Source organism: Equus asinus, chromosome 27, assembly GCF_041296235.1.
Source record: "Equus asinus isolate D_3611 breed Donkey chromosome 27, EquAss-T2T_v2, whole genome shotgun sequence".
NCBI lineage: Eukaryota > Metazoa > Chordata > Mammalia > Perissodactyla > Equidae > Equus > Equus asinus.
This window is the reverse complement of record NC_091816.1, coordinates 5,934,022-5,958,447: the sequence shown is the minus strand read 5'-3', so window position 1 is coordinate 5,958,447 and position 24,426 is coordinate 5,934,022. Positions and strand designations below refer to the sequence as shown.

Here is a 24,426-nt window from a genome sequence, read left to right as displayed (position 1 = left end):
GATCTCTGAAATCCCTTCCAGCTCTAATTGTGTGATTTTATAAACTTAAAATTGAGTCAGAGACTTTTCAAAGCTGAAATCATAGTGCCCAAAATTTCTCTGTAAGTGCTGTGGGTATTTTGCAGGCGGACAGTCCAGAAGACATGCACAGCTGGATTAAGGAGATTGGGGCAGCTGTCCAGGCCCTCAAGTGCCATCCCAGAGTAAGTCACTTCCTTTCTGTCGCACAGTTACTGTCATCTTAGAGATGAATTGTCCCTGAGGGGGCAGGTTTTATTTGGTGATGTGGGCTGGTGGCCTGGTCCCTGGATGCAGCTGAAGCCCCAGGCTGTCTTGTTTGTTTTTCTCTTTTGACTGATTTGGGTACCAATTTTTATTTTTTGGTTTTTTTGGCTGTTGGAGAAGGTGAGGTAGGGTTGGGTAGAGACACAGAGTTTCCAGTGTGTCCTGGACATCTCCCTGCTGGGCATACCTGACACATCTGGAGGGAATCCCGTTGGATGTGTCTGATTTTTGTAGACAAGTGTCTCTGGATCTCTGAGGTGGTGATCCTGATGGGGTCCTCTTTCTGGGGCTCTGGGATAAACATTGTCAGGAAAACTCTTATTTTCCTTTGTTTTTTTTTTTCTTCCCTTTTATTTTTGTAGGAAATGTCCTTTTCTAGATCCATTTCTTTGACTCGCTCTGGAAGCTCCAGCCTCTCAGGTGGGCCCAACTCTGTGTTGTGCAGAGGGCGGCCACCTGTGGAAGAGAAAAAAACCCTCTGCAAGGCCCCCTCCCTGGCCTCCTCCTGGCAACCCTGGACACCTGTCCCGCAGGCTGGGGAAAAGCTGCTTCCAGCTGAAGAGACTCCTGAGGACTCTTTCTTCACACCTCGACTTGGGGAGAGCAATCCTGCTGGGGTGTTGCCCAGCTCCCGGATAAGGCACCGATCAGAGCCCCAGCACCCCAAGGAGAAACCATTTATGTTCAACCTTGATGATGAGAACATACGGACCTCTGATGTGTGATGAGGCATAGTGCCCTGGGAGGGAGTGGGTGGGGACTCACGGAAAAGAGGCCATGACTCAGTTTCTTTACCTGTTGGAGGACAGTCAGAGGCCTTTATGCCACTCTTGTTCCTGTGGATGCTCTGTGGGAAGGGCCCATCCAGCTGGCTTTTTTTTTTTTTTTTTTAATATCAATGCAGTATATTTAATTTGGGAAGATCACTAGGTTAGACCTGTAGGCATGCCCAGTGGAGAGTGGGGTGCCTCTTGTTCAACTCTTCCAAGGTCTTCCTGGTGAGAAGAGTTTGGGAGTCCAGTTTCATCCCTAACTGAGTTTTAGTTCCTTGTTCTTGTTTTAGTTTCTTCCCTTGTTTTCAGGCCAGGCACAGAATCTTAGGCCAGTCATCTGGTTTTATCCTGATCCTGTTGGCTGATGTTTGACTGTGAATAGGAGGCTGGTAACCAACCCAGCTGAAGGGAGAGAGGGGTGGTGGATGACCCAGGCTCCAGTTTGCCTGGGATACATTCTAAGGAGAGGTGTTAAAATCTGGGGCTGGTGATGGCCCTCAGAATGTCTGCCAGTTCTGATCCCCCTGGGACCTCCATAGGGGAAGAAACAGGGACCTCCTGTAAGGTGTGGGGAATGATTCAGCCCAATGCATCAGCCAATTTTGGGAATCACTCTTTCCTCTTTTAGATGTTCCTTGACCCCAAATACTGTCAGTGTGAGTGACAGACCTGCCCACCTGGTTTCTGTGTCAGGTCCCAGGATGGGTTTATCAGTGTTAGATGTTATGACTGTTGAGAACAGAACGTTCATTTGCCTTGATGTGGCGTTACTTGGAACGTGTGGAAGGGTGATAAATGTATGATAATTCACTTGTGTGATAGATCAGATCTCTGTTGTAGAGTTTTAGATTTGCGTTAAAGCAGGTGCTGGGAAAAGATGGATTGTAGTTCATCCAGTTAAGCTTTTTGGATCCGTGTTTTTCCAGCAGGAGAAAAGGTCTGTTTTAGCAAAGATGGATTATCTTGAATCCTTGCCTCACAGCTCTTTTTTAATGGGCCAATATTAGTCTAATTTTGAGTGCTATGTTTTGTGTACTCTGCCAGATTTGCTGTCTTTCTTTTCTTTGTGTTGCTCTTTGAATGAAGCCTTGTGGACCTGCATGATCAAACCTTGTAATCTGTGAGGTTCCATGTACTTAACAGTGGAGAGATACAAAGATAATCTTGAGAGATATTTATATTTTTAATAGAATAGAAACTGCATAGAAGCATTGATTTAGAGGCTATGCAATTGTTGACTAGAGATTTCCCAGGTAGAAGAGCATAGATTGCATTTCCCACCCCAATTTTAGGGTGTAGCTTATTCCATTTGAGAAGAAGATACTATTTCCAGGGCCCCTGGGAGAATTTGTCTGTCCAACCAATGCGGTGAACTGCTACCAGGAATTTAACAGGGTTCCCTTAACTCATTTCTGTCTATAACTTTTATCAGCTAGATCGGTTATATCTTTAAGTTAAAAATTAATGACCAGAGGAAGAGACTAAGAGATCCATTTTCACTTCAGGAAATCTCTTGTTCAAATCTAATGCAGAGGTGAAAACATGTGATCAGAAAATCCTTAGTGGCTTGAAGGAAATCTGAAGTTTCTCTCAGGCAGTGTCGTTTCCTTGAAGTCTTGTCACATTGAGAACTTTCCCTGACTGCACTGCATTGGAGCTGTCCACTTAAATTGTTTGGCTTAGTGGTCCTGGTATAAAAAAGGAAATTGGATCTCTACTGGATCTCTCTTGCTCTCTATTCCTCTTCTCTTTTCTGCAGACTCTTGTCTATTTTTGTCCTCATAAATTCTTGTTTGGGGAATTATGTACTTGTGAGTGATTGAGGTTACAACATACTTCAAGTAGCCTGACTTCAAGCAGCCATTCTAAATTCTTAAAGCTCCCTGTCTCTGGTTTCATCTTCAAATTTTCCTCAGGAAAATTCCTTGGCTAGGTCAAAGAAAGTGCACAAGAAGGGATATTCAACTAATGACAATAAATTAGGAACTTTGGAGATCTCATGAAACATTCCCAAAGTCATGGAAAGATGTCATCTTGTGGTGTTTAAAGTGTGAAAATCCATCCATTTCTCTCTGTTTTTAAGATAAACTCTCTGCTAGGTAACTACTGCTAAATTACTTGGCCATTATAGTAGCTGATATGTTTCTTATTCAGCAAGGCCTATTTTGAGAATATGTTAAATTAAACATAAATCCTGATTGTATTATCATGATAGAGGGAAAACAAGCACTCTAGTTGGCAAATACTTGAGAATTCCCAATTAGAACATTGTTAATGTAGTTCCAGCACCAGATCAATATACCTATCTTCAGTGAAGCCTAAAACCATTCTCATTCCCAAACCTTATTTCAGAATTCCTTTTGTGTCTGAATTTCTTACCCTCTGGCCAACGTCACATTACAGCCTTTTAATGTCACTTACACATGTGAGCCAAAGATGGTGCATATATGACCAAAGCATTTGGTTTTAAATGTATGAAATGGAAACAAATGGAAAAAATAGGGTGGGGATGCAGTATAGGCTAGTAGTTAAGTGCATAGGCTCTTGGATAAATCGGAGTTAAAAAAAAAGAAAAAGGGTACCGCATTTTCTTTGTGGAATAAGAACCTTCTCTGGGTTGTGCTGTTTTCATAAGCCTTTTAAATTGATCTTGACCCACTGTGTGAACAGTATTTCAGGGCATCTTCCCTATAGCAGAACTATTGGTCATCCACCATTCTTTTTGTGTGTGTGTGAGGAAGATTCACCCTGAGCTAATACCTGTTGCCAATCCTTCTCTTGTTTTGCTTGAGAAAGATTAGCCCTGAGCTAACATCTGTGCCAGTCTTCCTCTACTTTGTATGTGGGATGCCTCCACAGCATGACTGATGAGTGGAGTAGGTCCACACCCCGGATCCGAACCCTCGAACCTGGGCCACTGAAGACATGGAACTTTAACCACTCGGCCCCGAGGCTGGCCCCTACCATCCACTATTCTTGAAAGCTTAAGGATTTGCTCACTCAGATTCAGTTGATGGTTGGTAAACACAGTTTGGCCTTTTGCATTCTATGAGACATCCTAAACATACTAAAGTGTACATGGAGTAGAGTGACCTCAGGTCAAAGTATTGGAGTTACCCATCTATTTTTGAGTAGGATGCTGAGCTCCCATGAGAAAGAGTAGATTTAGGGTCCTGCTTCATAGTTCGCTTGAAGCAAAAGATTTTTTTTCCTTCCTGAGTAGAACTGTGCTCTGACAGGGGCTAAACGGTCTGAAAGAATAAATAGCAGGTTCAGTAGTCAAGCAGTGGGGTTTGGTATGTTTTCACTATTAACCAGATCAGCAGGCATATAGAGAGGTAGCAGTATTTTGGAAAATGAGTTTCCCAAGTCAGCTTTGTCTATAAACTTTGAACATGTCAGAAATGGTTTATTAAATCTTTTCTACCAACATCACTGTTTCCCGTCATTTCCTTTTTCTCTCCGTTATTGCCTGCAGCAGTCAATTACGGTCACTCATGCTAGGTAGAGTTTGAATAAAGGGAATGTTTGGTAGAAAACATAGACCCCTTCCCCGCTGCTTACGAAGGTGCCGCATGACTCCTGTTTTGACCCGGCGTGTTTCAGCTGTGAAGTGCACTCACTGTAAGCGCTGGGCTGAGTGCATGGAAACTGTTACGCTTCTCATTTTATGTGATCTCCTAATTGGTCTGTAGCAAAAAATAATTTTCTAAAACTGTTTTGTTGCTTGTTTTGTAATAAAACCATGTGAAATACTGAAATATGGTGTGTGTTTTACTGACGCTGACCTTCTGTCCGTGGGTGGGTGATCTCTCGTCATTCTGCCCCCGTTATTGGTTTTATGCATTTCACGCGGTAGGTCCTTGCTCAGCGTAGGGCCAGGGACGGCTCTTCACTGCCGGGGGCGGACCTGGCCCCGCGCAGGCCACGGGTGGTGGGGGATGTAAGGGTGTATGTGTGGAGAGGTCTGCCAGGTTCTGTCCCTTAAAGTCTGGGGGCTCGCGGAGGCGGCACCCTGGCCGGGAGTAAGTGTTGCTCAGTTTAGAGCAGTTGCGGTCCATCCAGAGTAATGTAATTGCAAGAGTGGGAGGGAAGAAAGAAGGGAGCAGGATGACCCGACCTCTGCGGCAGCCAGCCGGGCCTGGACAATTCCTCCTGCTGTGGCTGCTGCTGCCCCCGGGGCTTGTGCCCAGCGTCGAGGCTAGGCGGTCCTGGCCCTCTCTGCCCTGCCCCGCCACCTGCGAGCCGACGCGCTGCCCTCCGCTGCCCACCTGCCCGGCGGGGGCGACGCCGGTGCCCGACCGCTGCCGCTGCTGCCGCGTCTGCCCCGCGGCCGAGGGCGAGGCCTGCGGCGGGGCGCTCGGTCGGCCCTGCGCCCCGGGGCTGCAGTGCCGCCAGCCGCTCCGCCCACGGCGCCCGGGCGCCGCGTGGCTGGGCACCTGCGGCTGCCTGGCGACGGGCGCGCCTGTGTGCGGCAGCGACGGGCGCACCTACCCCAGCCTGTGCGCGCTCCGCGCCGAGAACCGCGCCGCGCGCCTCCGTGGCGCGCTCCCGGCCGTGCCGGTGCAGAAGGGGGACTGCAGGGACCCAGGTGAGCGCCAGGGCCGCGCGCTCTCGGGCACTCTGAGGGCTTTCCTAAGGAGCGCATCTCAATCGCGCCGTTCGCCACGGGTTCCTCCCTGCTCCATATGCTTCAGGGAGTCAACTCCTTCCCGATTGTCTTTACTCCTTAGGTGTCTCTTTACCGATTCCCATGTGGTTTCCCCTCAGTTTCCTCCCCACGCTTGTTGAATGCCGTCTTCCTTTTTTCATTTTTCTTTCCAAACAGGGTGATAGGTCTGGTGCCTCAAGACGTATATTTACGGGATCGCAGTGAATAGAGGGGAGGGGGACACCGAAGAGAGGAAGGGGAGGGACGGTGAAGGGAGGAAGGAGGGAAATTGAGAGATTTGAAATATGACATCTGATACGGTCAGGCCGCGAGGGTCCCGCCGCCCCCAAGAATGGAGCATTTCTTCACAGGGACCAGAAGCGCAGGCTGGCTCAGGAGCAAATACAACTTCATCGCTGCGGTGGTGGAGAAGGTGGCGCCGTCTGTGGTTCACCTGCAGCTGTTTCGCAGGTAAAGGAGATAGGAGGACGCCAGCTCCCCCGGGACTGCTTCTGAGTGCCTCCCTGCTCCAGGCCCCGAGCTACGGCTTTATGAGCATCATTTAGTCGTGAAAATCGGGGCTCCAGGAGGTTGAATAAACTGCTCAGGGTCGTTTAGCCAAAGAGCGGAGGCACAGGGATTCTGACTTCCAAATCTGGGCTGCTCGGCTGCACTTAGGCAGCTGGGGGTTCTCTCTCCCCTATCTCCCACAGGACAAACCTGAAGATCAGATGTAAGAGCTAGAAGGCATCCGATGATGATCTTGCCCAGCCTCCTGTTGGCATGGAAGGAAACCCAGACCCAGAGAGTAGGAGTAACTTGTCTTATGTCAGGAGGCCAGATAGTAGTGGAACCTAAGCTGGAATGAGACTTCTTTCACTCCCTCTCTGCTGGAGCCTGTCCTTGTGGAACTAGGTCCACTTTTGCCCAGATTATTGTGATTAGCTTAGGCCTCTTTGGAGCAGAGGGGTATTGCACTGACCCGCTCTGAAGAAGGGAGCAGCATCCCTGAAAGGAGAGTTAGATCAGCCTGTCGTGCTCACAAGAGAGGGCCAGAGCTCTGAACGTGCAGGGTCCACTTACACGTGGAGAGACAGGGAGAAGTAAAATGCCTGAGGAAACCGGTGGAGGCATGTCTGATAAATGTGAGGTTCCTGTGTTTCCAGACTAAGATGGACTCCTTGAACTTCCTGCCCCCTGCTCATGCTGTTGTCTTGCTGAGACAGGTCACCTCTCAGCAACAAGGATATTCCTGCATCCAGTGCCTCTGGGTTCATAGTGTCTGAGGATGGGCTCATTGTTACCAACGCCCATGTCCTCACCAACCAGCAGCGGATCCAGGTGGAGCTCCAGAGTGGGGTCCAATATGAAGCCACCATCAAGGACATTGACCATAAATTGGATCTTGCACTGATTAAGATTGAGCCAAATGTGAGTATTCAAGAGCCGAATCAGAGTTTGTGGATTTGGGAATTTTCATCAGTTTGCTGATGTTTTCTTCTCCACCCTACTCCCACACGGATATCTTTTCTACCTGGTATATGCTTTTTTCTAGTTTCCTGTCTTTCTGTTGTTCATTCCCACCTTTGTTTATTTTCTTTCATGCCTGTGTGTACATCCTTAACAATTTCTATTAACTATCCAGCAGTCTTTTTTTCTCCTTCACCTCCTTCAACAGATGCTGCTTCTGGGAAACTTATTTCTCTGCTTGTCTTAGAATGCTGGGAATGATCGCAATGGATTCAAAGCTAAGGAATACTTTGAGTTCCTTGCTATACAAAGTGCAGCATTGACATCATCTGAGAGTTTTTTAGAAACACAGAATTTCAGACCCCACCCAGGTCTACTACGTCAGAATCTGTATTTTAATAAGATCCCCAGGTGATTCGTGTGCACGTTAGAGTTGTGAAGCACTGCTCTGGCTGATCTCCTTTCTGTTTGTGGCTTCTTGACTTTGTAAACTTTGAGCTGGAACGGTGCTCAGTAAACTGCTGATGTCAGTTTATGCTCATCAGTTACTCACTAGTGGTTTACTTATAGCAATTTCTACAAGCAATAATTTTAGACTTTGTGGTTGGTCCTGATCATCTTAGCAAGTGGGAGTTTGGTGGTAGCTGGAATTTGAAGAAGCAGCATCAGGCAGTTGTAGACCCTATGTGAGTGGGTGGATGATTCTTGGATTGTAAGTGCCAAGATGATGGAGACTGTGTCATATATGTGTTGTGCACAGATACTGGCCGATTCTCTTCTTGATTTGTTCTTCATCTCTTCTGTCCTCCCCATCTTCTTGCCCATGTGCAGACTGACCTTCCTGTATTGCTGCTGGGAAAGTCATCTGACCTGAGGGCTGGAGAGTTCGTGGTGGCCTTGGGCAGCCCGTTTTCTCTGCAGAACACAGTGACTGCAGGAATTGTCAGCACCACACAGCGAGGAGGCAAAGAGCTGGGGCTGAAGGATTCTGACATGGACTATATCCAGACTGATGCCATAATTAATGTAAGTCACCTGGGAGGGCCATCCTCTGCCTGTAAGACACTGGGAGTACCGTGAGAAGAACACTTCAGAATGCCTTCTCTTGCCTTTGGTTGGCTTTTCGGGCATGTCCAGAATTCCATTAGATCCTTATGTGAGGGAGGGGCTGCCATGTTAGAGTTCAGCCTGTTTAATGTGATGATTGGCATCTATGATATTGGGTGGTCTCTTAGGGTATGTCACAGAGGTCGCCACTGCTGAAGAATGTGGTGCTCCTCTTGCTGTTGTCCTTCACCTGCCCTGACTTCAGTGTCAGTGATGATGGGGGGCACAACTCTGCCTGCCTTGGGGGAACAGCGGCCTACTAGAGAAGGCTGCTTTTGGTAAACCTCTTTAGGAGTTATATATCAACAACAAGGAGAAAAGTACTGACAGCTTTTTCAAATTCTGTCTTCAGCACGGGAATTCTGGGGGGCCTCTGGTGAATTTGGTAAGTGGCTACTTTCCTTGCTCCTTCACATCTCTTCCTAACTTTCAAAAGACTTTAGAGATCCCATGATGTAGACTAGAATGTCACTCTTGTGTGGAGATTTGTGGTATGATGCTTTTCTGTTATTGCATCTTAAGTAAATGGTTAGGAAAAATTAAAGACCTATGATGGATTTCTCATCCCAGTGTGTGATTTCATCCAATGGAGAGTGCTGGGTTTATTTACCCTTACATCATTTCATCATGCCTTCTGTTTTCACTGGATAGTTAACAAAATTCCTGGGTAGTAAACCCAAATTTATGTCAGATGACCAACTGTACTATATAATGTATATCCTTGAAGACCCCCTGCTGTTACATACGAAGACTGTCTCTCATCCAAAAATGCTAATTACATGATGTGGTCTGCCCAGGTTTTTAGTCTTGACCTGCTTATAGATGACAGAAAAGCCACAACAAGAATCCATTGCTCTGTCATGTATTTAACTCTTAAATTTTATTCATCATCTCTAGTGGAAATGCCAGGGTTTCTAGTCAAACACATGTGAAAACAAAGAGTGCAATGCTGTTTGACACACAGTCTGTGATCATGCTCTCTGAGTCCCTTTGAGCTGATGTTTTTGGTTCATCTTTACATATTTCACTTGCTTGTAGGAGAAAGAATTGTGTGTGAAATTACTGAGTGCTTTTTACTCATAATATCACATGTAATTTTTTGTGCCTGCTTTCTCCTGTAGACAATGAGTTTACAAGGGCAAGGAAGACGTGCAGAATTTCAGGCCAAACTGCAGACCTATTGTCTTATAATCCATATTTTAATATGATCAGAACTTTCTTTTCTATCCTTTCAATTACCTAAAAAAGGCTAAAGGATGGTGAAGTGCACGAAGAGGAAAGTATTTCCCACTTCATAGCTTTAGCTCAGTAGAACTCTGTTCCTAAGGTCAATTTGCTAATTCTTCTGAAGAGTTTCATTGAAATGTTGCTGAAAATCCAACAGCTTTTTGCCTTTTCCATGTTTATTTTTAGTTTCATTTAAGGAATGAAAAGGCAAGTATTCCTTGTTCTCTTATCTGTGTCAAAATACACACTGTGGTTCACTTTTAAAAAACAATGTAATTTAGCGAAGGAAAAAATGAGCTCAAGATTTAAAAAAAAAAATTCCTCAGCAGGAATTTGCACATGTGTAGGTCCCTTTGGCCAAGCCACCGCACTATTTCCACCCTAAGGTAACGTCCATTGCTCTGTATTGAAGAAACACACGTCTTCTCCAGCCCCTCTGAATTCCGACCCTAAGTGACTAGCTTCACTCCTTCCTCTACTTGTTTGGTTTGCACAACTTGGTGACTGAGTGATGCCTCCTCCCTTACCAGGATGGTGATGTGATTGGCATAAACACACTGAAGGTGACCGCAGGAATCTCCTTTGCAATTCCCTCAGATCGAATTCGACAGTTCTTGGCAGAATTCCACGAGCGCCAGTTGAAGGGTGAGGGGAGTTAAGACTTTTCCTTCCCGTTGTTTGGTTTTCAGGAGCATGCAATGTGTTGTGGAGACGGCCATTTGAGTTCTGTAGAGTACCGAGTCACTGGTACCGAGCTCCTATCAGGGTGGTTTGGGCGGCAATATTGAGGGACTAGGCACAAAACCAGGCATGAGTTGTACCCGGAAATATTTGAACTATTGTGGAAAGGAAACCTGTGGGCTGGAGGTGGGAGGAGTGTCTGTGCTAATGACAGAGGTTCTCAGAAGCACGTATTTCATGGCTGACAGCCTGAAAGGCAGCTACAATAGTAAGGATATTCTGTGACTTGGGTGTCTTTTAAGCTCCGGCAAAAGGAAAGAAGTTTTGTTGTTGGTAACAGGTTATCATTTTCCTTTCCAGGAAAGGCTCTTTCACAGAAGAAATATCTGGGTCTGCGAATGCTGCCCCTCACTATGAAGTAAGCGTGGGTTTGAATACGTCTGGGTTGTTTTTCAGAAGCAAAAGCCACGGCTGGACAGTCTTAACAGGGAAGCTAATGCCTTTGGACTACGGCTAGGTAGTCTTGTGAGCATAGGCCCTATTTGTCACAGGGTAGGTCTCTGGCTCTGCCTGCACCAGGATTCGCTGTACTTTTCAGTAGTTTCTTTCACCGTGGCTGTACTTTATAACGTCCAATGGTTCTAGGCTTTGACATAGAGAATCAGACCACCCCCCAGGAAAGAATAATTGTGACTGGCTTGAAGGAGTCCTTGCTGGCCTCTATGATCCTTGAACAGAACAGATGGAGTACCTACTGAGTGTTGGAGGCTTTGACCAAGGCTCTGGAGATTCATTCCTTGTGCTTTTTAGCCTTATGTGAACACTCTTCTCACTTTTCTTAGCCTTCTTCAGGAATTGAAAAGGCAAGATCCAGATTTCCCTGATGTGAGTTCTGGGGTTTTTGTATATGAAGTGATTCAAGCAACAGCTGCTGAAAGGTAAGAGAAGCTCAGGCCTTTGCCCAGCCTCCTCCAGGTGTGTGCCATGGTCACCATGCGCAGGATCTAGGCTTGTGCTGTCCAGGCCCATGGCCCCTACCCACACATGGCTACTGAACACTCAAGATGTGGCTGGTGTGACTGCGGAACTGAATTCTTAATTTTAGTTACTTTTCATTTATTTAAACAAATAGAAGTAACGTAAAATGTTTTTCCGTTAAGCATGCCTTTTTAGTTTTGAGGGTACTGCATTCCACTTTAATCCTTGTATTGTGAAGATATTACATTGTATCGTAGCCCATTGGGTGGTGTTGTTCCTAGTGCATTTCAAAGACCTACAGTGTAAAATGTTTATTATTAAAATATTACATGTTAAAGTGATATTTTAGATATATTGAGTTAGATAACATATTATTAAAACTAGTTTCACCTGTTTAAAAAAATTGTTTTAAGCTGTGGCTACCAGAAAATGTGAAATGACATATGTGGCTTGACCTACGTTTCTATTGGTCAGTGCTGATTTAGACTGGGGCACTTGGAAGGGACTGTTTTATTTGGAAAGGGATGGTCCTCTGTAGCTGAAGAACTCATGATATGAGTTAATAGCCTAAGTTTAAATTAAATTTGCTAGGAATTTCCAAATCTACTCTTTCAAAACCTTAGTTATTAAGAATCAGAAGAATCCCCTGAAACTAATATTGTATGTGAACTATACTTCAATTAAAAAAGAAAAAGAACCAGAAGGATCCAGAGGGTTAAAAGTTTAAGAACATATTTTAGGTACTTTAAAACACTTTTTTCTTTGAACTCTGCATGACAGTGTCATAGGCCAGCACTGAATAAATAAATACATACAAAGATAGAGAAAGAAAGAAAGTAAATAAAGCAAACGCACAGAAGCTCTGCAAAGAAGATGCTCCCACTGATTTTACTGTTCTTTTGAAACATTTATACTCACTACTGAGGGAAGAGGTGGCTTGTCCTACAATTGTTCTCCTGGGTCTCTCATACTTCCTCAATATCCCTCTCTCTCTTTATTTTTCAAGAGCTCAATAATCAGTTTAGACTACGGCAACTCCTTTAGCAGGGGGAAGAAACCATAGGGTACTAACTGTTCAGAATAGCTAAGTGTTAGGTCTCATGTTGCTAAATTTGGCCTGTCACAGGCTTTTCTAGACTTTCTCGGTTCCTGCCCTCCCCCTCACTCCCCTTATTTTTAACTTCTGGTTCAAGGCCAAAATTATTTCTTTCAGCTCTCCAAGTCCTTGCCACTCAAAACGTGGTCTGCTGCATTAGCATCAGCTGGAGCTTTTTAGAAATGCAGAATGACGGGCTCACCACTGGAGCAGAATCTGCATTTTAAACAAGATCTCCAGGTGATTTGGATGCACATGAAAATGTAGGAATTCCTGCTTGCTTGAAGTCACCGATAAACTGGAAATCTATTCTTTCTGGCTTCACCCACGTATATCTAATATATCTAACAATAATGATGATAATTACAGTAATAACAGCTGGCATCTATTAACCAGTTACTACATGTCAGGCACCATTTTAAGTGTTTTGTATATTTATTTGAGCCCCAGTAGTCTTATGATAGAGGTAGTATTTTACAGAGGAAGTAGCTGTGGCACAGAGAGGTTAATTAACTTGACAGTTATAGTGTAAGTCAGAGAGCAGGGATGCGGAACCCAGCGAAATCCCTCTATTGCCCTGCTTTGCTTGTTTCTGAGAGGCAGAGTGATTGCGTGGCAAGAAGATGGGTTTTCAAGTCTCAAAGACCAGGATAAATCCTACTTTAGCCTCATACAAGCTATGAGACAGGGGAAAGGTCTTTTATCCTGTCTGGGCCTCACTTCCTCACATTGGGTGCACAGTTTGTACTCAGTAATAACTTGTAGTACTACCATGCCTTCGGTTCTTTCTTTGTGCACGGTCCCGGTCATCCTCAACTGTCCTTGTTCTAAAGGCTGTCCCTGCTTTTAGCTCCACCCTCAAACTTCTCTTCACATCCTCCTGCTTTAAATTTCTCCTTTTTATAAACTTCACATATCTTGGTAATCCTCCCACATTATCATTATTCCATGGGCTTCCCATTTCTCTTAAATGGTGTATCCTGGAGTCATTTAATTTGATGTTCCTTTTCCAGTCTGTTTTTGCCTTTAAGACAAATCATCAGCATGGCTATATACTTATTGCAGTTTCCTATTTGGAGGTGATTTTTGTTTCTAGAATACACAAATTCTACGTGAAGCAAATACACTGGAGATTGAATATAATCACAACAGGAAAAAGGAGCCTAGAAACAGAGCCTTAAATATTTAGACTTGTGTGACTGGTTTTTGACTTTCTGGAAGCAGAGCTTCTGTCATGCAGCACAATATACTCTCCAGTTCCATAAGCTGTGGTGAAGATGGGGCAAGTAAGTGGGCTGTCAAAATCGAACTGATCAGAAAAATATATTGCTTGGACTTTTTACATTTGCTGGTAAGATTGGGAGTGTGCTTGAAGTTAACAGAGGTCAGAGATTAAGAAAACTTAAAAGCCCACCTCCCTATTCCAAACCAAATCCAATATACAGGAGGAGTAAAGTTCTTACACATGATTCTGATAGAATATTAGTTTTATAAAGGTAAATAGGATGTTGTCCTCCAGGTGATTTTGTAGCATATCTTAGAACAGCCCTTACATTTGGAAGGACTGAGGCTATTTCTGGTTTCCCGGTTTGTATGTTTAATGCCAGCAAAATAGTAGTGCCATAAGAGACAGACATTAAATTCTAGATGGGGACAAGTAAAACTCTTATAGTTTAATGATCCTTTTTTTCCCCCCTCCCAGCTCTGGGCTGAGAGACCACGACGTCATTGTCAGCATAAATGGGCAACCTGTTACCACCACAAGTGACGTTATTGAAGCTGTTAAGGACCATGATTCCTTTTCCATCATGGTTCGTCGGGGAAGTCAAACTCTGATTCTGACGGTCACACCTGAAGTAATCAATTAAGTATCTTGCTTTAAAGAGAAATTATCTAACAAAACCAAAGCTTACATTACCTGGTTTACATTGAAGATGTGCCAAAGATGGCAAGGGGTTTTAGGATCGCTTCCTTATAAAGAAAAATGAATGCGGGCCTGGCCCCGTGGCCGAGTGGCTAAGTTCGCGCGCTCCGCTGCAAGCAGCCCAGTGTTTCGTTGGTTCGAATCCTGGGCGCGGACATGGCACTGCTTGTCAAACCACGCTGAGGCAGCGTCCCACATGCCACAACTAGAAGGACCCACAACGAAGAATATACAACTATGTACCAGGGGGCTTTGGGGAGAAAAAGGAAAAAAAATAAAATCTTAAAAAAAAAAAGACACCTGTTTAAAAAAAAATAAAGAAAAATGAATGCTTTAATAACACACACACACATGTTCAGAGACCATTAGTCTGGGGATGCTCTGCTGCTGCTAAGAAGCCTTACTAAAGCAAGTGGAAGAAGGACATGGTGCCAGGAAGTCTGGGCAGCTGATAAAATTTTATTTAAAGATACGAAACAACTGAAAAACAGGCACAGTTCCTAATTTAACCTTGACAGGACAATTCAGTATTTTGAAACTTCTCTATAGCCACAAACTGGATATAACACAAATGTACACACCCACACAATAGACCTACCTACCAAATATTAAGAAACAACCTGAATCCAGAGTGGAAAGGAAATCAAATTTTTATTAATATTCTTTTACTCCATCAGCTTTTCAGGTTGTATCACATTTGGCCAGGGTTTGTAGATACAGAGGATGGGCATCATTTGGAAGCCAAAATGAAACTGACAATGTCGGATTGTCACAGATGAATATTGAAGGCTCTCAAGTCATCACTCTAGCAGTGGACACAACTTTGGTCTCGCACAGCTTTTCACTGTGAGAAGGGCTGCTTCTATAAAACAGATACTTCAATAACTTAGACTTTTGCCTTTTTACCCAAGCTCTTTCTCCTGGAAACATTAATGATTTTGAGTCTGAAGGCTGCCAAAGTAGTAGCTGCTGTTATTGTTGTTTTTAAGAAAATAGCTTTTATTGGGGTTTGTCAATATCCTGTAGATTTAAAAAAAAAAGTGTGAGATGAGGCAGGATTTGTGACTTAAGGTAGTATGTTATTTGTGGTAAGATTTTTTAGTTTTTGTTTTCCAGATTTCTCTTAGAAGTGAGTTTTTTAAAAAAAATGTTATCCTTGAACTCCCTTAAATTTTATGCAAAATTTTATGTGAATGTGCATTTTTCTGGGGAGAGGGTCCAGTTTCTTCATGACCCACAATAATTTAAAAAATACTGCCTTAGGGGCTGGTCCCATGGCTGAGTGGTTAAGTTCCCGCTCCGCTTTGGCGGCCCAGGGTTTCACTGGTTGGGATCCTGGGCGCTGACCTAACACCACTCATCAAGCCATGCTGAGATGACGTCCCACATAGCAGAACTTGAAGGACCTACAACTAGAATATACAACTATGCACTGAGGGGCTTTGGAGAGAAGAAAAAAAAACGGAGAGATTGGCAATAGATGTTAGCTTAGGGCCAATCTTTAAAAAAATAAATAAAAAATATTGCCTTAGAGTACAGAGATTATGAATAAGAATCTACCAATTATTACTGTTATAAAGAAGGTGAAGGTCAATGTAGTACAGAACTTTCCAGACAGAGCAGAATAATCTGTTTTAATTTTTACAGAATTGTCACCATTTAATATAAGAACGGAGGCCAGATCTGTGGCTGAGTGGTTAAGTTCTTGTGTTCCGCTTCGGCAGCCCAGGGTTTCGCCGGTTCGGATCCTGGGTGCGGACATGGCACCGCTCATCAGCCCATGTTGAGGCGGCGTCCCACATAGCACAACTAGAGGCACTCACAACTGGAATATACAACCATGGACTGGGGGACTTTGGGGAGAAGAAGAGAAAAAAAAAAAAGGAAGATTGGCAACAATTGTTAGCTCAGGTGCCAATCTTTAAAAAAAAAAAATAATGTAAGACCAGTGATGACATTACTTTGGGATAATAAAGCTGAAACTTTCAGGAAAGCTGCTTCATAATGACAGAGCATATCCAGAGTTATTTTAACTGTGACTCTTGGTCTTTAAGTTAATTACTGTGAGACCAAACTTTGAGCAGTTCTACCTTGAGGGTTTCTAGAATTTATGTTACCCCAAATAGCAGCCTTCGTTTGACTTATCCACAAAGTCCTGTTTCTAATTTATATTTACTTTATATTAAGTTCTCTTCAACTTAGATTGCAAACGATGGGAACAAAGTTTCTAAAACCACTAATAATTTCGAACATTTGCTTTTATTCCCAGTGATTTGGGAATGTGAAAGCTTGATCGCGCCTCTTCCCCATGGCTGACTGCTGTGGTCCACACTGAGAGCTTTTGGTACCATGCTTATTTTGACAGAATATGTTCTGTTTCTCTTTGCCCCATAAATCACATCCTAACTGCACCCAGCATTCAGTAATAATATCCTTTAAGTAAAACTCTTTTTCTTTCCAAGGGCCTGAGGCTCCTCACCTTATCTTACCTAATCGTGAAGAATAGTTTCAGAGTTACTTATATGAGATCTTCCTTACCAGCCTACAACGTGGGCTCTCTAAACTGGTAAATACTAAAATTTTTAGATAGGAAAATTCTGTCAAGAGGATAGCTTAGGGACCAGCCTGGTGGCATAGGGGTTAAGTTCGCGTGCTTTGCTTCTGCAGCCTGGGGTTCACAGGTTCGGGTCCTGGGCGCGGACCTAGCACTGCTTGTCAAGCCACACTCTGTTAGCATCCCACATAAAATAGAGGAAGATTGGCACAGATGTTAGCTCAGCGACAATCTTCCTCACACACACAAAAAAAGAGGATAGTTTATGTCTGATACTGTTGGCTTTCAAAACATAATTAAATGAAGAAATTATTGTACTGTACATATTGCCTCTCAAGCATCATAATGATGAAACAATAGGGTTTATTAATACAGTGGTTCATTTCAAATGCCTAGCTTTTAGCAAAACAAATATAATTTTGAGTTTCATGCTACCTATTGAAAATACTCAAACAGCATTCCAGGTTGGCAAAATTTATTCTGCAATTTAAATCAGAAAGTCAGAATTTCGGTGTGTATTAAAATCCATGGCCATTTCTACTTTTGCTGAAGATTTTCGTTGGTTCAGCTTCAGATCTTCTCTGCAGGAAGACTCAGGATCACGAAAGGCAAAGGCTAAAAGTATTCACTTTGCTCCTCCTGTTGGGTCCGCTCGTTCCAAAGGATTCAAGAAAAAGCAATGTACAGAAATAAAGAGTATGGAAACCCTTCCGCAGCTCATAAGTTAGTCACTCTCCTTTGTATTTTATACACAAGGAAGGGTACAAACTTGATTCCCACAATACTGTTTGCTTGTCATTTCTAGTCTGCAAGGTAAAATTTGGGTTGAAAATCACAGTCCAAAGAAACTTTCCTAACCAAACCCATTCTGTCCAAAGAGGGAAAGTAATGGTCAGGTCTGATATCCAGGAAGAGTTTTGAGCCTGTAGAGATGGATTCAGAAGATGTGCCTCTCTGGGCCATAACAGCAGCTCTTTTTAGTAAACAGTGCACCAATTGCTGCCATCACTTGGCATCAGCCCTCCAGTAATAAGCAAAATAAGGTCAACAAACCACCAAATCCCAAGACCTCCAAGTGTCAAGAGCTTCCCTACTGCTGTGCCCGTGTGTCCCAGACAGAAGCGATCCACTCCAAAACAGCCCAGGAAGAAAGAGTAGAGTAACGTGGTTATGAAGTAGTGTCCGGTATACCTAGACAGAAGAAATTAGATGGAAGATGTTTACCATATGAAAATTAACACATGGAGTGATTAATGAATTCAACAGAAGTGAAAAGATGATGCAAGAGTCCCTCTGTGGGCTCTTACTCCCTTAGCTCCCACGAAAACAAAGTCTCCAGTTGGTCTAGAGTCTCAAGAGAGTACTTGCTAAGCTATGGAGGACCTATAAGACGAATATTGAGTTGGACTGGACAAGAAATTATGCACGTCTGCACACAGGCATCCTAGTAGTAGAGTCTGGGACCCCACTCCCCCCCCACAGGCTCCTTTCCTGTAGTTCTGGATGTAGTTCTCTAAGGAAGTGTTGTCTTTCCTTAAATGAACACTGGTCTCCATATACCGGTCTTGCTCTTTTGTGGCAACTAAAAATGGGACTTCTTCATAAGGACTTCTGCCTTACAGACTATGACGACACTGAATTGCAGCTGCTCTAATGTCATCACTAAACACAGTCACAGACTCTCCATTAGCAAAAGGTACAAGTAAGTTCTGTGCCTTCAAGCAGAATTGACAGAAATAATCCTAATTCTTTAACTGTAAAATAAACTGATTTCCAGGGAGAGAGGCCCACGCTTTTAATAATAAAATCTTTATTCCTGAAATACTAAGGCCAACTTCACTGGATTTATGCCCATCATAGGAATTTTGGAGCTAGATCATCTGGTGCTTCATTTCGCAGGCGAGGGGACAGAGATTCTGGGTGTCCAAAGGTACTTAGGTAGTTGGTGAAAGAGACATTTAGAACGTACGGCCTCTGGTCTCAAGCCCAGTCTCTATTATAATCACATTGCCCCGTCCATGGATTATGTGCAGTAGTAATCCTGTTGCCCCTTTAACATTTAAGGTAAAAGAAAAAGCCACATCAAGAGATGACAAGGAAAATAGCTCTACCTTCATCCAAGCATCAGCTACCCCATTCTTAGTAGCACTTACTTTATACAAGGTTTATTCTCTCGTAGGAAGGTCCTGGGACTGGCACACTCAATTCCGTCTAGGGCCCGACACTGGACTGCAGTGTGTTCCACATCATTGTAGGCCTGACCACCGAACTGTGACGGCAGCGAAACCAAAACAAACGAAACTAACAAACTCACCAAAGCAAGTAACACAAAATATATCTTTATCTTAATTTAAAAAAGCTGACTCAGGACGATAAATATTCTAACAAAATTGGGGTAAAGCTGTGCTAAAGAGCAAGGAGTTTAGTAACATGTTTCAAGTGATTTTAAATTAGTCCATCCTGAATGTACATTGTTTTAAAGAAACTCCTCATTTTTCTTCTTTATGACTGGCTTCTTTAATAATATAGCAAAAAAATTTATAATCAGTTTCATTAAATGCCGTTTAGAATAGATGGACACCATGCTTTAGTTATCCTACATTTACAGGAAAAAGAGCACATTACTGAGCATGTGGGAATGGGTATTTAAAAGGTCAATGTGTATTAGAGGGCTGTTTTATGTAAATTATAAATGAACATAATTAGGAAAGAACTCAGAATATCAGCTGACTCAGGACTTTATTTAGGTCATGAATGTGTGATTATCAGATATCTGTAGTACATCTATAGTATAAGCTTAAATTCCAGCAAAAATTTCAGAACAGGCCCTCTGACCCTTTGTGTAACTGAATTCTAGCTGAGAAAGCACAGCTGTTCATTCTCTCCTGGCACCTTATTAAGCGCTTCACTGCTATTTCTGTTGGAGCATTCCTCAAAGGGAAGGGAGTGGGAAATAAGGATGCTTACTCCTCCTACCTCCTCCAGCACTCAGGTGCCTGGGTACTGCCAGTCCTCTAGGACTTCTGGGGGAAGTGACAGTTTGAGTGCCTGGACAGGATCAACCCAGTTTTTAGTTAAAATGAGTAAAAGTAAGTGATCTCTATACAATGCTAACCCAAATTTTTATCAATAATTACCAATAGAACAAAATCTCATTGTATTGCAAATATTTCTTCACACGTGACTGCAGTAAGAGTTGCTTTTTTGGTCTTATTACTTTCAGGTTTATTCTGATTTAGTACAAAGTAAGTTTTCCCATAATTCTCTTACACCTGACTGTGTCTTGACTTGCATTATGCAGCATAATACAAGATAATGGTGAGTCCACAGTGGGGAGGAAGTACATGAACTTCACTGGTTTGGGGGAGACTGACAAGGAAGTGTGCACCCAGCTTTAGGGATACTATTAGTGGAACTTAATGGCTTCCTTCCATTCCAAGAGGCCACTGTTACCAAAGGCTTCTCCTTGAATGTCATAACCTCCTACAAAGGCACATACTGATAGACCCTATCTATTTCCCAAGGATGTGGTAGAAACTGAATGCCTGATGAAAAGAAAGGTCATTGGCAAGAGGAGCTTTGCCCCAAATGCATGTGTAACAAAGACACTGCTCAATCCATCATCAGATTTAGAAAGTGCATAAGCCTTTCTTTTGCTTTTTCAGGAAAGTGCATGCCTTGAAGGACGGTCAGGGTGACATTTCGGCTTCAAATCTGTCAATCTTAATGGTCAAAGGAACCAAAGAGAGGTTGGTCTTTGCACTTGGGTAGTTTTGGCATAGAGATGGCTTCTTCCTGAGGAAACTAAATGTCTTGTTCAGCCACTGACCCTGGCCGTGCTAGAAATTTCCATCAAGAGTCATTCTAATGAAGCCCTTAGACTTTTCTCTTACAACATTCAGCCAGTACTATTTCTCTATGGAAGAGTCTGCTTATAAAACCGAACAAAAACTCACCTTGAGACAACCATAACCAAGTTCCTGGGATGCAGTTGCATTTCCAACATGATCCACTGGGTCTTCACATTCTATAAATTCATCAGGTCTGTAAATCACCAGTAAGATCCTGATCATCACCATCATATTATCTCTGCACATGGCTATTCACAGATGTATTACCAAAACAGGCAAGAGACATTTCTTCAAATTTTCTGGGGTTTAATTTCATTCTGACTCTTGCCCAAGACAAGAGATGGTGTCAATCAGACTGAGGCACATCAGGTCAAATAGACGGCCATCCAAATGACCTTTTTATTGGGGCGGGGGGTGTTTCTGGTCCTATTTCTGCACGGATTCTACTTCTCCCACGGCTTCATCTCTCCCCTAGGCAAACAGCCACAAGGCCATGGGGGCAAAATTGAAGCCAAAGGATTCCCAGTTCTCTTTGCATTTCCCAAACACCTTTTCGCATTTGACTAAAAGAGATGTTAAGGTTCTGCAACGATAAGGAGATATATATATATATTTTAGGAAGTGCCTTGTAGGCAGGGAAGGTATTTACTCCATTTGTGCCTCACTCAGTACCAGCACCTACGATGGCTTCTCCTTCCGTTAAAGGGAGCAGGACAGAGAAGGCATAACCTCGGACCCTTCTTCCGGAGGCTACATGATGTCACTCCTCCCTAGTTCTCCTCTTTCGGGATCCCAAAGGATCTGCCACCGACACACAAGGTTTTCCTCTGCATGGGGAGAGGAGGCAGACACCTGTCATGATATTTACCTCCCTCGCGTTGACTAGCAGGTCCTCAGGTGAAGGTCTGGAAAGAAAAAAAGCAGCCTCCCTCCTCTCCTCCCGCCGCACAACACCCATATATCCCTGGCCTCATCTCCATCTCCACCCGCGTCGACGACTGGTAGCTTACAGGTAAGAGCAAAGGATGACCGGAGAGCGGGGGTCGCCATATTCCCAGCTCGGGGCGCCGGCGGAGCCCTCCGGGTGGGCGGCGCCAGCGGATGTGAGCTCGGGCTCGGCGGTAGCGTTGTGCGAGTGGCTTCGAGAGACACAATGCAGCAGAAGTAGATTCCCCAGCAGCAAAGCTGCCTGGCCGCACAGAAGTAAGTAACTCACCGGGCAACCACCCAGCACCATCTTCCCGGGCCCAGCGGCTGAGACCCGGCCTCAAGCACAAACCCCCGCCGGCACCGCCGACCCAACACCGGCCTGGAGAGGCCTCTCCGCGTAGCCCCGCCCCCGCCCCAAACAGCCAATGGGCGCGCAGATCGACGCTCCGCCCAACCCCGCCAACCAATCAGAAAAGGCTGTGCAGGGGGCGGGGCTGCACTTCACTTCTTCTCAATTCCTCTTCTGTGTCTCACGCTCCTCCTCCTTTTGCTCCGAGTGCTTCCTCCTGTCGGTTGCTTCCACCCCCCAGGTAGGCGGGCCTGGAAGTAGAGGGTGGGGCGGATGGTGAATGGGCGGGGCTGACTAATACGCGGTGTTAGCGGCCAGATAGCAACCCATTCTCCGGCCGGGGACTGCATTTTTCCTGACGTCAGCGCAGCGAGCCCAATGTCAGGCGCGAGCTCGGACTGGAGCCGAGTTGCGTCAGTGCCGAGCGCGTGTTCGCCCGCGGGCGCGCGCACCCGGCCAGCGCTGGGGCCCCGGCAGGGTTGGGAAATGATGGAGCCGGCGGAGGCACAGGCGACCGATTGCTGAGTGGAACCTGCGGAATCGGCCGAGATGGGGTCGGGCGCGGGCTCGCCCTTCGGGACCCTCCGCTTCCAGTGGCTGCTGTTGTTTGGCTTGGTGGGCCCAGTCCTCGGTGGGGCTCGGCCAGGTGGGTGTCCGCCCCCAGGGACCTTTGGGATTTCTGTTTCCTACTGCTGGGACGCTCGGAGTTACCCTGGGGTGCCTGGTAGTGGAGGGGCCTGGCCAGGGGACTGGACCCGGGGTCGGGAGGCGGAGCCGCTCCAGCTGCGTGTGGACAGCGCTCGGACCCGAGGTTCGGGGTCAGGCGCCCCAACCCCGCTTGGCACTGCTCTCCAGTCTGTTTCCTCTTCGTGCGTCTCCTGCTCGGCAGAGCCTCTCGCGCTGCGCCCCACCCCCATCTCGCGCAAAGCAGGTCCCCCAGACTCTCCCGGGACTACTCTGGGTTCGACTGTGACCCTCGGAGTCGGCTGCGAGCCCTGGAGGGTGGGTGAGCGCCGAGGGTGTGTTCACGTTTAAACTGCTTGGAGAAATGAGCTCGGTCTAGCTTGTAGAGTTAATGTCACTTGGGAAGAGACCAAGAGATGGAACTTTTGCTTCAGATTATCATGATTTGACATTTGGACATTCATTTTAGTAGGTCCACAGAACTCAATTTCGTGATGGAATAAGGGGGGGGGGTTTGCTCATTTTTCTTGGGCCGTTTTGTTGTAGTAGTAAGAACACTTCTTTTTTGGAAACGAAGTGCTACATTTCTATAGCCAGTCTTTTATCTACGTTTTTACTGGATTCGTAATGTCTTAAATCCGGGCATATAATCCCTGATCTGCTTCACTGACAGGATTATCGTAGGAATTAAATGTGTGAAACCGCTTTTGAATTATGAAACTTCTCTTGATTATGTAAGGTATTTATATCGGAGATGCCCAAACATAGTGGAAACAAATCGCCAACACTCTAGTTTCTGTCTGGAAACAACTTCTTGATTTATTTTGGCCCTTGTATTAAATTATTGTTTGCATGGCTATATTTTCTTTATCAGCCGTGGAGTCAGATGGAGAATGGGGAGTTTTGCTAAATCGTTGCCTTGAGAGTTGTTCCGAGGTGATGATGGAAAGTCAGGACTGCTGACCTTCAGAAAGCTAATTAAATTTTTTTCTTATCCCCAGTTTATTCTTTTTCAATTCAGACAATTTGCCCCATTGCAGGAATTTTGAAGCTCTAAATACTGACACTTTATTGAATAGGAAGCTACCAAATCTTTTCTGGTTGAGACTGTTTTTGCTGTGGTGTTATGGGTGCTTAACATTTACCAATATTTAAGGTGAAGTAGATTATACGTCTGGGGTTTTAGTAATCCATGATTCTGTGTGTCTGCAAATACAAATCATGTATATTTTTATTGTTACTATAAACATACTGTATTTTTAATGTTAATGTATGTATTGATTATTACATATCTGTATATGGAATATCTTTATGGTTTTTAACTGTGGCTTTATCAGTTTATGGCCAGTCCCTCACTTAAGCATGTGAATGCTTTCAAAAGTTAGTGTTTATCGAGCCCCTGTAACACCACGCTCCATGCTTGTGGAGGGGGAAAGGGTGACCAAATGTGCTAAGTCTATCTGAGGGATGTTGGGGAAGGTTTTATTGAGAAAGTGATATTTGAACTGGTCTGTATCGGTGAATGTCCAAGTAAATGGATAGGAATGCATTCTAAGGAGAGGAAAGAGTTTTTGCTGATAGTGGTAGAGGGGGGAAGCCACATGACTTGTTAGGAAATGATGAGCATGTCTCCAGGCAGTCTGCGTTAAAGGGAAGCAGGGAAAAACTAAGGTACCAGTTGGGGAGAGCCTTCTATGCAGTGCTGAGAGGTTTGGACTTTACCCTGTAGGAAGTTCTTTGGGCAAGGAGGTTTTTAGGTAGGATTGTGACAAACAGATTTGGGATTAGGATAACTGGCTACACAGTGGAGGGCAGAAGATAGGAGGGAGAGACTGGAGGCTGAGAGAGACCAGTTAAGAGGCTTTT

The 24,426-nt window shown here is 44.6% G+C and overlaps 4 protein-coding genes across 14 annotated transcripts in view; 3 read left to right on the top strand and 1 right to left on the bottom strand.

Annotated features, from left to right (window-relative positions):
- Nucleotides 1–4,490, top strand: part of PLEKHA2 (pleckstrin homology domain containing A2) — a 73,363-nt gene extending 68,873 nt beyond the window's left edge. For all 8 annotated transcript variants that reach the window (XM_044762393.2, XM_014867853.3, XM_014867851.3 and 5 more), the window contains 2 exons: nt 126–203; nt 648–4,490. In XM_044762393.2, coding sequence (XP_044618328.1) covers nt 126–203; nt 648–1,010 — 441 coding nt within the window. In that variant the 3' untranslated portion in view covers nt 1,011–4,490. The remainder of the gene's footprint in view (nt 1–125; nt 204–647) is intronic.
- A 625-nt stretch (nt 4,491–5,115) lies between these two features.
- Nucleotides 5,116–14,452, top strand: HTRA4 (HtrA serine peptidase 4). 2 transcript variants are annotated; one of them, XM_044762410.2, is made up of 9 exons: nt 5,119–5,649; nt 6,081–6,180; nt 6,936–7,140; nt 8,011–8,205; nt 8,639–8,671; nt 10,044–10,158; nt 10,555–10,612; nt 11,037–11,132; nt 13,971–14,452. In XM_044762410.2, the coding sequence occupies exons 1-9, from the start codon at nt 5,169–5,171 to the stop codon at nt 14,134–14,136; spliced, it is 1,449 nt and encodes a 482-aa protein (XP_044618345.1). In that variant the 5' UTR covers nt 5,119–5,168; the 3' UTR covers nt 14,137–14,452. The 2 variants fall into 2 exon arrangements, with proteins under 2 accessions (XP_070356217.1, XP_044618345.1); XM_070500116.1 differs by lacking the exon at nt 8,639–8,671 and having other exon boundaries at nt 5,116–5,649.
- A 372-nt stretch (nt 14,453–14,824) lies between these two features.
- TM2D2 (TM2 domain containing 2) lies at nt 14,825–22,081 on the bottom strand. The gene is made up of 4 exons (XM_014867856.3): nt 21,608–22,081; nt 20,703–20,790; nt 18,900–19,015; nt 14,825–17,937 (listed from the first exon to the last, which is right to left on the bottom strand). Exons 1-4 carry the CDS (start codon nt 21,832–21,834, stop codon nt 17,724–17,726), a joined length of 645 nt encoding a protein of 214 aa, XP_014723342.1. The 5' UTR covers nt 21,835–22,081; the 3' UTR covers nt 14,825–17,723.
- A 78-nt stretch (nt 22,082–22,159) lies between these two features.
- The window catches only part of ADAM9 (ADAM metallopeptidase domain 9), a 177,435-nt gene continuing 175,168 nt past the window's right edge, over nt 22,160–24,426 (top strand). The window contains exon 1 of one of the 3 annotated variants that reach the window (XM_070500114.1): nt 22,160–22,522. In XM_070500114.1, the coding sequence (XP_070356215.1) occupies nt 22,426–22,522 (97 nt within the window). In that variant the 5' untranslated portion in view covers nt 22,160–22,425. Of the gene's footprint in view, nt 22,523–22,587; nt 22,879–24,426 lie in introns of those variants that run through there. The other 2 variants (XR_011498901.1, XM_070500115.1) reach the window with 2 other exon arrangements.

Coding starts and splice junctions, on each gene's coding strand:
- HTRA4 (XM_044762410.2), top strand. CDS start 5,169: ATGACCCGACCTCTGCGGCAGCCAGCCGGGCCTGGACAATTCCTCCTG. Junction 6,181..6,935: donor CACCTGCAGCTGTTTCGCAG/GTAAAGGAGATA, acceptor TTGCTGAGACAG/GTCACCTCTCAGCAACAAGG. Junction 7,141..8,010: donor TGATTAAGATTGAGCCAAAT/GTGAGTATTCAA, acceptor GCCCATGTGCAG/ACTGACCTTCCTGTATTGCT.
- TM2D2 (XM_014867856.3), bottom strand. CDS start 21,834: ATGGTGCTGGGTGGTTGCCCGGTGAGTTACTTACTTCTGTGCGGCCAG. Junction 19,016..20,702: donor TTGGTTATGGTTGTCTCAAG/GTGAGTTTTTGT, acceptor CTGCCGTCACAG/TTCGGTGGTCAGGCCTACAA. Junction 17,938..18,899: donor GAGAATAAACCTTGTATAAA/GTAAGTGCTACT, acceptor TCTTCTGTCTAG/GTATACCGGACACTACTTCA.